General features: G+C 45.5%; 1 protein-coding gene across 1 annotated transcript; it reads left to right on the forward strand.

The window, feature by feature from the left end:
* The first annotated feature begins 2,356 nt into the window (after positions 1 to 2,356).
* Positions 2,357 to 11,180, forward strand: LOC139319862 (endonuclease domain-containing 1 protein-like). Its single transcript, XM_070947912.1, has 4 exons — positions 2,357 to 2,857; positions 4,614 to 4,724; positions 7,047 to 7,286; positions 10,638 to 11,180. Exons 1-4 carry the CDS (start codon positions 2,357 to 2,359, stop codon positions 11,178 to 11,180), a joined length of 1,395 nt encoding a protein of 464 aa, XP_070804013.1.
* Positions 11,181 to 12,092: the final 912 nt, after the last annotated feature.

The raw sequence follows: 12,092 nt of genomic DNA on the forward strand, positions 1-12,092 counted from the left end.
AAGCAGCAGATGTTAATAACAGGGTGCTTTAGACCACTGTACTACCAAGGCTCGAAGTTTTGTCTGTCCTGTTTGGTTGCTGTACCAAACCAGACAGATATTAAAGTATGGCTGACATGCTCAGAAGTTTCAGGCCATGGTCCTTGACTTACAATCATTCACTTAATGACTATTCAAAGTTAAAACCGCAGTGAATAGAATGACTTACCGTAGGTCCTTGAACTTATGACTGTTGCAGTCGGGTGGGCTTCAAAAATTTTAGCAAGGGGTTCTCTGCCTGGTTGCTGAGTGGGCGTGGCCATGGTGAACGTGGCCTAGTCAGCCTATTGCACCATGGTGGAGGGGGCATTTTTGCCCTCCCCAGGCTCTGGAGGCTTTTCTCGAGCTTCCGGGAGGGCGAAAACAGGCTCCGGAGGCTCTCTGGAGACTGGAAACAGACCCATTTCCAGCAGGGGTGGGTTCTAATTTTTTTTACTACCGGTTCTGTGGGCGTGGCTTATTTTGTGGGTGTGGCTTGGAGGTCATGTGACTAGGTGGGCGTGGCTAGCTGGTCAGAGTCATTTCTGGAAGGTCCTCGCACTTACGACCCGACTCATTTGTTTGCTTTTAACACTGATCAGCTGTAGGACGGCCCTTTGAAGCCCCCCGGCAAGAGTTTAAACAGTTTTTTTCCCTCTAGTCATAAGCTGGGACTCAGGAGGCAGCAATAGATTGGGGTGGGACCAAATAAAAGGTAAGAATAACGTGGGGGGGAGGGTGGGGGGGAGAACCGGTTCGGTGACGTCATAACGGGGTTATTAACTTAATAATTGCAGCGATTCACCTACAACAGGGGTCAGCAACCTGCGGCTCTGGAGCCGCATGCAGCTCTTTGGGCCCTCTGCTGTGGCTCCCCGTCAGGTGATCCCACTACTGGCTCGCCCCGCCCCTTGCCCTCCCCTCCGAGTCACTCCTTGCCTGGCCTGAGAAGGTAACGGCGATGGCGGGGGATGGAGAAGCAGCCAGGCCAGAGAAAGAGAGAGACAGAGAGAGATACAGAGAGAGAGGGAGGGAGGGAGATGTCAAAAGGATTTTGTGGCTCCCGGTGTTTTTTAACAACTGGTTATCTGCCTTAATGACCGGCTGGGTAGGCGTGGCTAGGGGGGTGTCATGTGACTGGTGGAAGTGAGTGACATCGAGTTGGCCACGCCCACCCAGGTTTTGTGGCTCTCGGTGTTTTCTGTGGGAAACGGGTCCAAATGGCTCCTTGAGTATTTAACGTTGCAGACCCCTGACCTAGCAGTTGCGGCAAGGAAGGTCGTAAAATGAAACAAACCTCACTTAAGGAATGTCTCGCTTAGCCACAGAAATTTCGGGCTCCATTGTGGGTCGTAAGTCGAGGACTACTCGGACCAATTCCAAGCCATGTAATTCAGGTGGGACCTCCGGAGCGGGTGACTCTCTGTAGATCTTGCAGTAAGGCAACTGTCTCAGGAAGGATGCCCGTTGACTTTGGGTGAGGATAGAGCAGTTTAATAAATAAATAAATAATCAATTAAATAAAACCTACGTGTTCCAAAATATAACTAACGTTTATGGTATCTATCATGGTTCTTGTTTCCTGGAGGTGTTTTAAGAATTCTGGAAGAGCAGAGGAATCGTTAAGGGATGCAGAAGCAAACACCATACATGGTTACTCTAAACGTAGAAAGGGTTCTGGGGAGACAGTGTGGCCACTCAAGATGGACAGCTGCCTCTGGAGAGGTCTGAACCAGAAAGGAACATCTGGAACCTCATTTTCACAAAGTTCCTCTGGCGCACATGGGGAGCAGTTGTCTCTCAAGCACTATTTGAAGAATATGTTGGATGACGGGTGGTCAGTCGAGCAAGATTTCTAGTGGGGGGGGGGAATGGTCATCTTTCTTCCAGAGAGTCAGATGCATCTGGAGGAAAGTATGGATACGCTGGTGGGAGTATATAGCTGGTCAATGGACAGAGAAGTCTTTGAGACTCTGCATCTTGGAGAAATATACGGAGGCTCCATCTTGCTGGTCGCTGAAGGAATAATAGGAGGATCATGAAGAATATAGGACAGGTCCAGAGAAGTAGTGGTCTTTAGAATAATGTTCTTGAGTCTTCAGTGGAGGAAATTCTAGAGGAACAGGATTTTCTTGCGGAGCAGGGGTCTCTGGCTGTTCTGGTGGGAGTGGGATTTCCAGGGGGATATATGGGGGCTCTAAGGGAGTAGATGATTCTGAAGATATGAATGGAGATTCTAGAGGAGCAGGAGTTTCTGGGGGTATGTATGGAGAGATGCATGGAGGGTTTATAGGAGCAGGATTTCCTGGAGATGTGTTTAGAGCTTCTAGAGGTATGCATGGAGTTTCTAGAGGAGCAGGAGTTTCTGGGGCTATATATGGAGGTTTTGGAGAAGTATGAGCTTCTGGAGGTGTGTATGGAGGTTCTAGAGGAGCAGGAGTTTCTGGAGGTCTGTATGGAGGTTCTAGAGGAGCAGGAGTTTCTGGGGCTATATATGGAGGTTTTGGAGAAGTATGAGCTTCTGGAGGTGTGTATGGAGGTTCTAGAGGAGCAGGAGTTTCTGGAGGTCTGTATGGAGGTTCTAGAGGAGCAGGAGTTTCTGGGGCTATATATGGAGGTTTTGGAGAAGTATGAGCTTCTGGAGGTCTGTATGGAGGTTCTAGAGGAGCAGGAGTTTCTGGAGGTCTGTATGGAGGTTCTAGAGGAGCAGGAGTTTCTGGAGGTGTGTAGGGAGGTTCTAGAGGAGCAGGAGTTTCTGGAGGTGTGTAGGGAGGTTCTAGAGGAGCAGGAGTTTCTGGAGGTGTGTAGGGAGGTTCTAGAGGAGCAGGAGTTTCTGGAGGTGTGTAGGGAGGTTCTAGAGGAGCAGGAGTTTCTGGGGGTATATATGGAGGTTTTAGAGAAGCATGAGCTTCTGGGGGGGTGTATGGGGGTTCTAGAGTAGCAGGAGTTTCTGGAGGTGTGTATGGAAGTTCTAGAGTAGGATAAGTCTCTGGAGAATTGTAGGGTGCCTCAAGAGATGGAGGGATTTCCTCAGGTACATAGGGTGGTTTTAGAGTAGCCGAGGTCTCTGAAGGTATATATGGATTTTCTAGAGGAACAGAAGTCTCCGTGGGGGTATATGGAAGTTCCAGAGGAATTGTCGTCTCCTGGGGAGTATATGGTAGCTCTAGAGCAGCAGTGGTTTCCAGAAGGATGTATGGAGGTTCCACAGAGACAAATGTCTCTGGAGGGATGTACGGAGCCTCTAGATGACCAGGGGTCTCTAGAGGGATATATGGGGGTTCCAGAGTGACTTCTGCTTCTGGAGGAACATACTCGGGGGGCAAAACAGTTGTGTTTAGAAAGGGATATTGCATTGAGCTATCAACTGATTTGGGTCCTGAGTGACTTGGCTTGTCAACTGATGGAGGCTCCAGAATTAATTTTGTCTCTGTAGGAATAAAAGGAGACACTGGAGGTGAAGGAGTTGTTTCTTCTGGCACATACGGAGGTTCTAGAAGAGTGGGAACCGTTTCTTGAGGGATGAATGGCGGTTCTATGACAAGCGTATCCTTAGGGACTTCGGTGATTGAAGTTGAGCTGCTGTCCTCAGTATTATGGTCTAATTTCTCCTTTGGGATCTCTTCGCTTCTCATCTTTCTGGAAATCCATTCCAGGAACTGCTGAACGGAGGTGTAAATCTTGGGGTACTCTACCTTGTCACAACCCTTCTCCAAGTTGGAAATTCCAACTATGTAGTATGGGGACTTCGGCAATGTTTTACACATTAAAAGCCCTCCACCGTGTCCCTGCAGGGAAAAAAAAGATGAAGGAAGGAGGTTCAACAACATTTTGACAACTGTATGGCAAGACAATCGGGGTGCTTTTAATAGCGAACGTTATGCTTTGAGCATTTGTTTATAAACACATTTAATCAAACGCCGCATTCACACAAAAATGGTAAATTTAATATATATATTTTAATGGCTTAGCACGTAGCTGATGAGTGGTGCGGTGGCCTAGAGGTGGAGCTCTCGCCTCACAATCAGGAGGCTGTGAGTTCGATCCTAGGTAGAGGCAGATATTTCTTTCTCTGGGCACGATGAGAATATATCTGCTGAACAAAACTCCGCATTGGTGACAGGAAGGGCATCCGGCCAGTAAATACTCAGCTCCATTCAGTTACCCAGACTCCACCCCGCAAAGAGATGATGGGGGTCATTAAAAGGAGATTATGATGATGTAGCTAACCTCGGAAAACTTGGTAGAGTGATACCTGGTTAGTGATGGATGGGATACTACTTACACATCTCAAACTACAAAAAATATTTTGGAAGAAGGTTAAAAGCAAGCCACTTTCATACTGCTGGCAAAAAAAATAATAATAATGCACAGATGGTGAGGCAGCAGCCCAAAAAAACTCACTTGTGGTCGTAATTTGAGAACTACCTGAAGTTAAGGAGAATTCGGTCATCCGGTCATGTTATCTACCTGGCCTACCTTGCAAGGCTGATAGAAACTGAACCAATGGAAACAGTTCTTGCTGTTCTTGTTGCTGATGGGCAACGATATTTACCTGGCAAAAGTGGCCATCCTTGTCCTTCAAACTTGCACAGAGCGTGTGTGGATTCATTCCCCCGTGGTACCACTCGCTGCCGTTGCATGTCATCGTCTCGAGAATGTTTGCTCTGGCTTCATACACTATGGCGGAGATACCTGAGGGCAAAGTACGGACTTCAGATGGATGATCGCCTTCTCTTGTTTTTTGTAGCACTTCCTTCCAAAACACACATACACAGATACACAAAACCACAGTCCATTTCCCAATTCAGAATCTGTAGCCTCCTTGGCACAAACTCTACTAAAAGAGAGACAGAGACAGAGAAACAGAGAGACAAAGACACACAGAGAAACAGAGAGACAGACAGAAAGAGACAGAGAGAGAGAGAGACAGAGGAAGAGAAACAAAGAGAGACAGAGAGAGACAGAGAGACAAAGAGACAGAGAGAGAAACACACACAGAGGAAGAGAAACAAAGACACAGAGAGAGAGAGAGAGAGAGAGAGAAAGAGAAACACAGAGGAAGAGAAACAAAGAGAGACAGAGAGACACAGAGAGAGAGACAGACAGAGACAGAGAGACAGACAGACAAACACACAGAGGAAGAGAAACAAAGAGAGACAGAGAAACAGAGACACAGAAAGAGAGACAGACAGACAGACAGAGACACACACACAGAGAGGAAGAGAAATAAAGAGAGACAGAGAGACACAGAGAGAGACACACACACAGACACACGCACACACAGAGGAAGAGAAACAAAGAGACAGAGAAACAGAGAGAGACAGACAGACAGACAGACAGACAGACAGACAGACAGAGAAACAGAGAGAGAGAGACGGAGAGAAAGAGAGATGCAGAGAGAATATCCTAGCATTACTTGTGAATTGGTCCTTACAGGTAGTTGTTGTGACTCCGACCCCCGAGCCCGTCTTATCGGAGGGAGAAGACTCCGAAAGTGAAGGAGAGGAGTTGGCAAGGCCTCCCTCTCCAGGACCCTCCTCTCTGGCAATGCCTCAGGTGTCTTCCGAAGGAGAAGAGATAGGCCAGGAGCCAGGCACTTCCGAGCAGCCGCAGTTAGACAGCGACGGAGATAAGTCTTGGCTGGATCCCCAACAGCGTCGGAAAGACAAGCGTGCACAGCAGAGAAGGAGGCGTGCCAGAGATTAAGCTGAGTCACTGGACCACACTCCACAGGAGATAAAAGGGGGTGTGGTGGCCATTCAGGCTTTGTGACGGACAAAAATGAAAAGCTAGCAAGTCATACTGCGTTTCTGGAACTTCGTTATATGCCTTCCTTGGATTTATTATGGACTGGACTTGACAATTCTTTGGCTTTGTGGAATTATTTTGGTTTATCCGACGGAGGAGGAAAACCTCCCTTTGTGAGTAAAGTTTTTGGCAAGCAGCTACTGGGTTGCTGCCAATGCTGTGATCTCAAAGAAATTCCTGACTGCTGGTTTTATTAACTCCTGGCTGACTGTTTGTGTGCGTGTGTGAGTCGGGGACAGAACAGTAGTCCTCGACTTACAACCATTCATTTAGCGACGGTTTGAAGTTACAACAGCACTGGAAAAAGTGACTTATGACCATTTTCCACACGTACGACCATTGCAGCATCCCCATGATCATGTAATCAAAATTAGACACTTGGCAACTGGACACTTAGTTCATATTTATGAAGGTTGCAGTATCTCAGGGTCATGGTTTCCCTTTTGTGACCTTCTGACAACCAAAGTCAGTGGAGAAGCCAGATTCATTTAACAACTGTCTTACTACCTTAACAACTGCACTGTTTTGCTTAACAACCGTGACAAAATGGGGCAAAGCTCATTGAACTGTCTCGCTTAGCAACAGAAATTTGGGCTCAATTGTGGTCATAAGTCGAGGATGACCTGAAATCTTCTAAGGCAATGATCCCTGTTAGGAAATGGCTATTGTCTAACTAGTTGGTCAGGCAATATATAAACTATCAATACATGTTTGTCAAAAGGTATTATATTGCTTTAAGACTGTATTGCATCATCCTGTATCCTGATTGGCTAAGCTCTGTAGCCAATGCACTTAAGGGGAAGCCTGAATCATGGCTTGTGGACACTACACCATTTTATCTGCTTATTTGCTGTTACTCTCTACTTATTCTCTCTGCATGATCACTGTTTGATCACTGCTACTTGTAGCTTGCTACTATTTATTGAATGTTTTAATACTGAACTTGTTCCTGTTTGAAACTCAAGAACTGTTTTATTGTGTAATGACAACAACTGGTAAGAAGACTTTCTACTTAGAATATCCCTGAATTGATATTTTAACTATCGCCTTATCTGTGTATGACTTGGATTGTTATTGGACTTTGCTTTACTTTTTTCTAAAAGTAAAAAGACTACCACAACTCAGTGTGTCAGTATATTAACTGTGGTTATTCACTCTCAGCTGCTTTCATGTGCATACTCAAGGGGTACTCTGCTCAATAACCCATCTGGAGTCAGATGCCCACGAGTGGAGAGGTGGTGGATTCCTTTCAAGACCATTGTCCTCAGTTTTTCCTCCGAGAAACCCCACCACTTATCAGGCTCCCTCCGCGCCCTGTCCGCATTTGCCAGCGTTACCAAAACTTGTATCGTTTCGCCACTTTGTATGATAAAGACAATCGCATCCCAGTCTATTCGGCGTATGTCTATAACCCTGGGCAGGCTAAGAGACCCAAAAAATGGATGGTGGAACCTCAGGTAAGATGGACTGATTCAAGTTCTTTTCATTGAATGTAATGAATGTAATGTAATGGTGGGCTGGTGGGAGTTCGCAGGGATTCGGGAGAACCTCTAGCTAAGATTCTGTGCAGTTCGGAGAAGCCCCAAATCCCACTCCTGGCTGGCCCCTCCCACCCCGCCCCTCCCAGGAGTCCCCACGCGGCCTGTTTTGGATGCAGGTAAGTTCAGGGTGCCCGTGGAGGCTCGGGGAGGGCAAAAAATAGGCCTACTGGAAATTCAGGAAGGCCGAACTTTTGGAGTTCGAGTTCCAGAGGGCCTCCGGAGCCTGGGGAGGCCGTTTTCACCCTCCTAGAGGCTCGAGGAAATATTCTGGAGCCTGGGGAGGGCAAAAACATCCCACCACCACCCATGGTGCAGGAGGCTAACTAGGCCTCGCCCACCATGGCCACACCCACCCAGCAACTGGGCAGTGAACCCCTTGCTAAAATTTTTGAAGCCCACCCCTGAATGTAGGTTATGTAGCCCCAGCGTGCTAGCTGGGGAATTCTGGGAATTGAAGTCCACAGGTCTTAAAGTTGACAAGGTTGGACACGCCCAACATCGATTTTCTACATGATAATCTGTCCCTAACCTGGTTTTTCAAGTCTCCATCGCCACCATAACTCAGTCCGTCCACCTTATTGCTACTCATACTCTTCTTCTCCTTCCTTCCACCTTTCTCAATATTAATGTTTTCTCCAGAAAGTTGGGTCTTTGCAAAAGATGTTCAAAGTAGGATAATTTGAGCCCGATCCTTTGTGCCTCAAGTGAGAATTTTGGACTGATTGTTTTTTTCTGATGATTTTACAAACAAAAATGTTTTGACGATCCATTGGTTAGCTTTCTTGGCTGCCCAAGTGGGATGCTAAAGGCGTCAATCATATTCTTATCCTGCTCCTTTAAAGTCAAAGAAATGGGGAAATAGCACACTGAAATAATATGAATAAGCTAAAGTGTGCTGGGATTTTAGAATTTTAGAGACAAAGCAGCTGTCACATAACATCCCAGACTTAACAATTGTTGATAAGAATAGCAATAGCACTTAGACTTATATACCGCTTCACAGCCCTCTCTAAGCAGTTTACAGAGTCAGCATCTTGCTTCCAACAATCTGGGTCCTTATTTTACCGACCTCGGAAGGAAGGATGGAAGACTGAGTCAACTTTGAGCCTGGCGAGATTCGAACTTCCAAACTGCTGGCAGCCGGCAGTCAGCAAAAGTAGTCTGCAGTACTGCATCCTAACCACTGTGCCACCATGGCTGTTCCTTCCTTCCTTCCTTTCTCCCTCCCTCCCTCCCTCCTTACTAACTGACAGCAAACCCTACTCCTTACTAGCACTGATGATGTTACCTATTTGGGTCATGAAAAGTCTGGAAGAAAACAAGCAAGCTCAAGAGAGCATCAAGGACCCCTCCTTTCAAGCCTGAGTTACAAATATTCTCCTTTATTAGTCTTAGCACATTGTGTGAAACCACAATACGGTTGATTTGGTTGGGGGGTCAGTATCAGGGGTGAAATGCTCCCGAACCGGTAGCGATGGCGGTGGGTGGTTCGGAGAATCGGTAGCAGAAATCCCTGCCCCCCCCCCATGCCCAGCTGAGCTGCGTGATCATCAGAGGCTTTTTTTTTAACTTTTAAAAGCATTTTTTTCTTCAAAAAATGTTTTTAAAAGGCTCTGATGATCCCAGTTGAGTTGCCTGATCAGCAGCATTTCTTTTAAAAATGCTTTTAAAAGAAAACAAAAGCCTCTGACGATCAGGCAACTCAGCTGGGATCGTCAAAGCCTTTTAAAAGCATTTTTTTTACAACCTCTTTGGTCGAAGAGGTTGTAGAAAAAATGCTTTTAAAAGTAAAAAAAAAAAAAAAAGTTGGCAATGCCCACCCAGTCACATTACCCCCCATCACCACCAAGCCACGCCCACAGAACCGGTAGTAGCATATTTTACATTTCACCACTGGTCAGTATGTTATGTGAATACAGGGGTGAAATGCTCCCGGTTCGGATCGGATCGCCCGATCCGGTAGCGATGGCGGGTAGTTCGGAGAACCGGTAGCAAAAATCCCTGTGCCCCCCTCCCCATGCCCAGCTGAGCCGCCCGATCATCAGAGGCTTTTTTTTTTTTTTTTACTTTTAAAAGCATTTTTTCTACAACCTCTTCCGACGAAAAAATGCTTTTAAAAGTAAAAAAGCCTCTGATGATCCCGCGGCTCAGCTGGGATCGTCAGAGGCTTTTCAAAGCATTTTTTTCTGCAACCTCTTGGCCGAAGAGGTGGTTAAAAAAAAAAATGCTTTGAAAAGTCTCTGACGATCCCAGCTGAGTTGCCTGATCGCCAGAGAGGCTTTTCAAAGCATTTTTTAAAAAAGCCTCTCTGACGATCCCAGCTGAGCCGCCCGATCATCAGAGGCTTTTTTTTTTACTTTTCAAAGCATTTTTTCTACAACCTCTTCCGACGAAAAAATGCTTTTAAAAGTAAAAAAAAAGAAAGCATCTGATGATCCCGCGGCTCAGCTGGGATTGTCAGAGGCTTTTCAAAGCATTTTTTTCTGCAACCTCTTGGCCGAAGAGGTGGTTAAAAAAAAAAATGCTTTGAAAAGTCTCTGACGATCCCAGCTGAGTTGCCTGATCGCCAGAGAGGCTTTTCAAAGCATTTTTTTAAAAAAGCCTCTCTGACGATCCCAGCTGAGTTGCCTGATCGGCAGAGAGGCTTTTCAAAGCATTTTTTAAAAAGCCTCTCTGACGATCCCAGCTGAGTTGCCTGATCGGCAGAGAGGCTTTTCAAAGCATTTTTAAAAAAGCCTCTCTGACGATCCCAGCTGAGTTGCCTGATCGCCAGAGAGGCTTTTCAAAGCATTTTTTAAAAAAGCCTCTCTGACGATCCCAGCTGAGTTGCCTGATCGCCAGAGAGGCTTTTCAAAGCATTTTTAAAAAAACCTCTCTGACGATCCCAGCTGAGTTGTCTGATTGGCAGAGAGGCTTTTCAAAGCATTTTTTTAAAAAAGCCTCTCTGACGATCCCAGCTGAGTTGCCTGATCGTCAGAGGCTTTTCAGAGCATTAGAAAAAAAAATGCTTTGAAAAGTTTAAAAAAAAAAAAGTTGTCCATGCCCACCCACTCACATTACCCCCCCCCGCCCACCAAGCCACGCCCTCAGAACCGGTAGTAACAAATTTTACATTTCACCCCTGTGTGAACGTAACAGTTCAAGGCACGTTAGGGAAACACAGCTGTAGATTTGAAGACTGTCGTGCTGGGTGGTTTTTGGTTTCCCATCTGATCACTCCTTTCCTTTCTTTTCCGCTGTTTGCGCTTCCTCTTTACTCCTCCGCAGCTCATCAATTCCACATTCCAACGTGAAATGGAAACGGAAGGGGACTTCCTGAATAAAAAGGGCCCAAAAGAAGCTCTGCGTGACAGCCAAGCTATCTTGAATGATTACAAGAACCTGACCGATTGCAACAGGGGCCATCTCAACCCAAATGGACACCAGCCTAACTACAGTGCCAAGTCTTCCACCTTCACCCTGACGAACATCGTCCCACAGTTCATAAAACTCAACGGCGGAGCCTGGAACAACTACGAGCAAACCACCATGCTGCAGATGACCAAAGGATGCCAGGAGACTTTTGCGCTGGTGGGCGCGGTGCCAGGAGACACCTACATAGCTGGAGGGAGGGTCAACAGGCCCAGCCATATGTGGTCTGCAGCCTGCTGCGTGATAGACAACAATCATCTTCGATCCTGGGGCATCCTTGCCAGGAATGACCAGAACGTGGTGCAAAAATTCACTCTGGGCCAGTTGGAGGCTCAGCTCGCAGAGCTATATAATGTAAACCGTGTCTCTCTGTTTCATCGTGATTGCCCCCGGCAATAAATTATGTCCCTCTCTCTTGCGCAAATGTGGCAGATGCCAAATTGACTTGAAGTGAATTTAATAATGGGTGCATTTAAAATTTCCTGCAGAGGGCAGCACAGAGCCAATTTAGCGGATCTTGATAGAATCCGCTAAAGCAGGCAGAGATCTGGTTAAGGACCAGTGTCAGCACAGAGATGGTCATCAAAATCCAGACAATAGGGAAGGACCCTGGAAAAACAATCAGTAAGAATGAAATAGCAAACTATGTTTATTCTCTGGCAAAGAGAATAGAAGCAAATCGAAACAATAGGAACAGGACAGGAATAGAATAGAATAGAATAGAATAGAATAGAATAGAATAGAATAGAATAGAATAGAATAGAATAGAATAGAATAGAATAGAATAGAATAGAATTCTTTATTGGCCAAGGAACACAAGGAATTTATTGGACACACAAGGAATTTGTCTTTGGTGCATATGCTCGAAGGAAGGAAGGAATAGAATAGAACAGAACAGAACAGAATATAACAGAGAAGAGAAGAGAAGAGAAGAGAATTCTTTATTGGTCAAGGAACACAAGGAATTTATTGGACACACAAGGAATTTGTCTTTGGTGCATATGCTCTCAGGAAGGAAGGAATAGAACAGAACAGAACAGAACAGAACAGAACAGAACAGAACAGAACAGAATAGAATAGAATAGAATAGAATAGAACAGAATAGAATAGAATAGAATAGAATATAGAGTAGAATAGAATATAAGAATAGAATAGAATAGAATATAGAGTAGAATAGAATATAAGAATAGAATAGAATAGAATATAGAGTAGAATAGAATATAAGAATAGAATAGAATAGAATAGAATAGAATAGAATAGAATAGAATAGAATAGAATAGAATAGAATAGAATAGAATAGAATAGAATAGA

This window comes from Pituophis catenifer, unplaced genomic scaffold (genome assembly GCF_029215685.1).
Source record: "Pituophis catenifer annectens isolate HBS135680 unplaced genomic scaffold, rPitCat1.0.hap2 SCAF_7, whole genome shotgun sequence".
Lineage (NCBI taxonomy): Eukaryota > Metazoa > Chordata > Lepidosauria > Squamata > Colubridae > Pituophis > Pituophis catenifer.

Bases quoted from the DNA above. Each gene is read 5' to 3' on its own strand.
- LOC139319862 (XM_070947912.1), top strand. From the start codon at position 2,357: ATGGAGTTTCTAGAGGAGCAGGAGTTTCTGGGGCTATATATGGAGGTT. The intron at 2,858-4,613 runs GTGTGTAGGGAG...AAACTTGCACAG, and splicing joins AGGAGCAGGAGTTTCTGGAG to AGCGTGTGTGGATTCATTCC. The intron at 7,287-10,637 runs GTAAGATGGACT...ACTCCTCCGCAG, and splicing joins AATGGATGGTGGAACCTCAG to CTCATCAATTCCACATTCCA.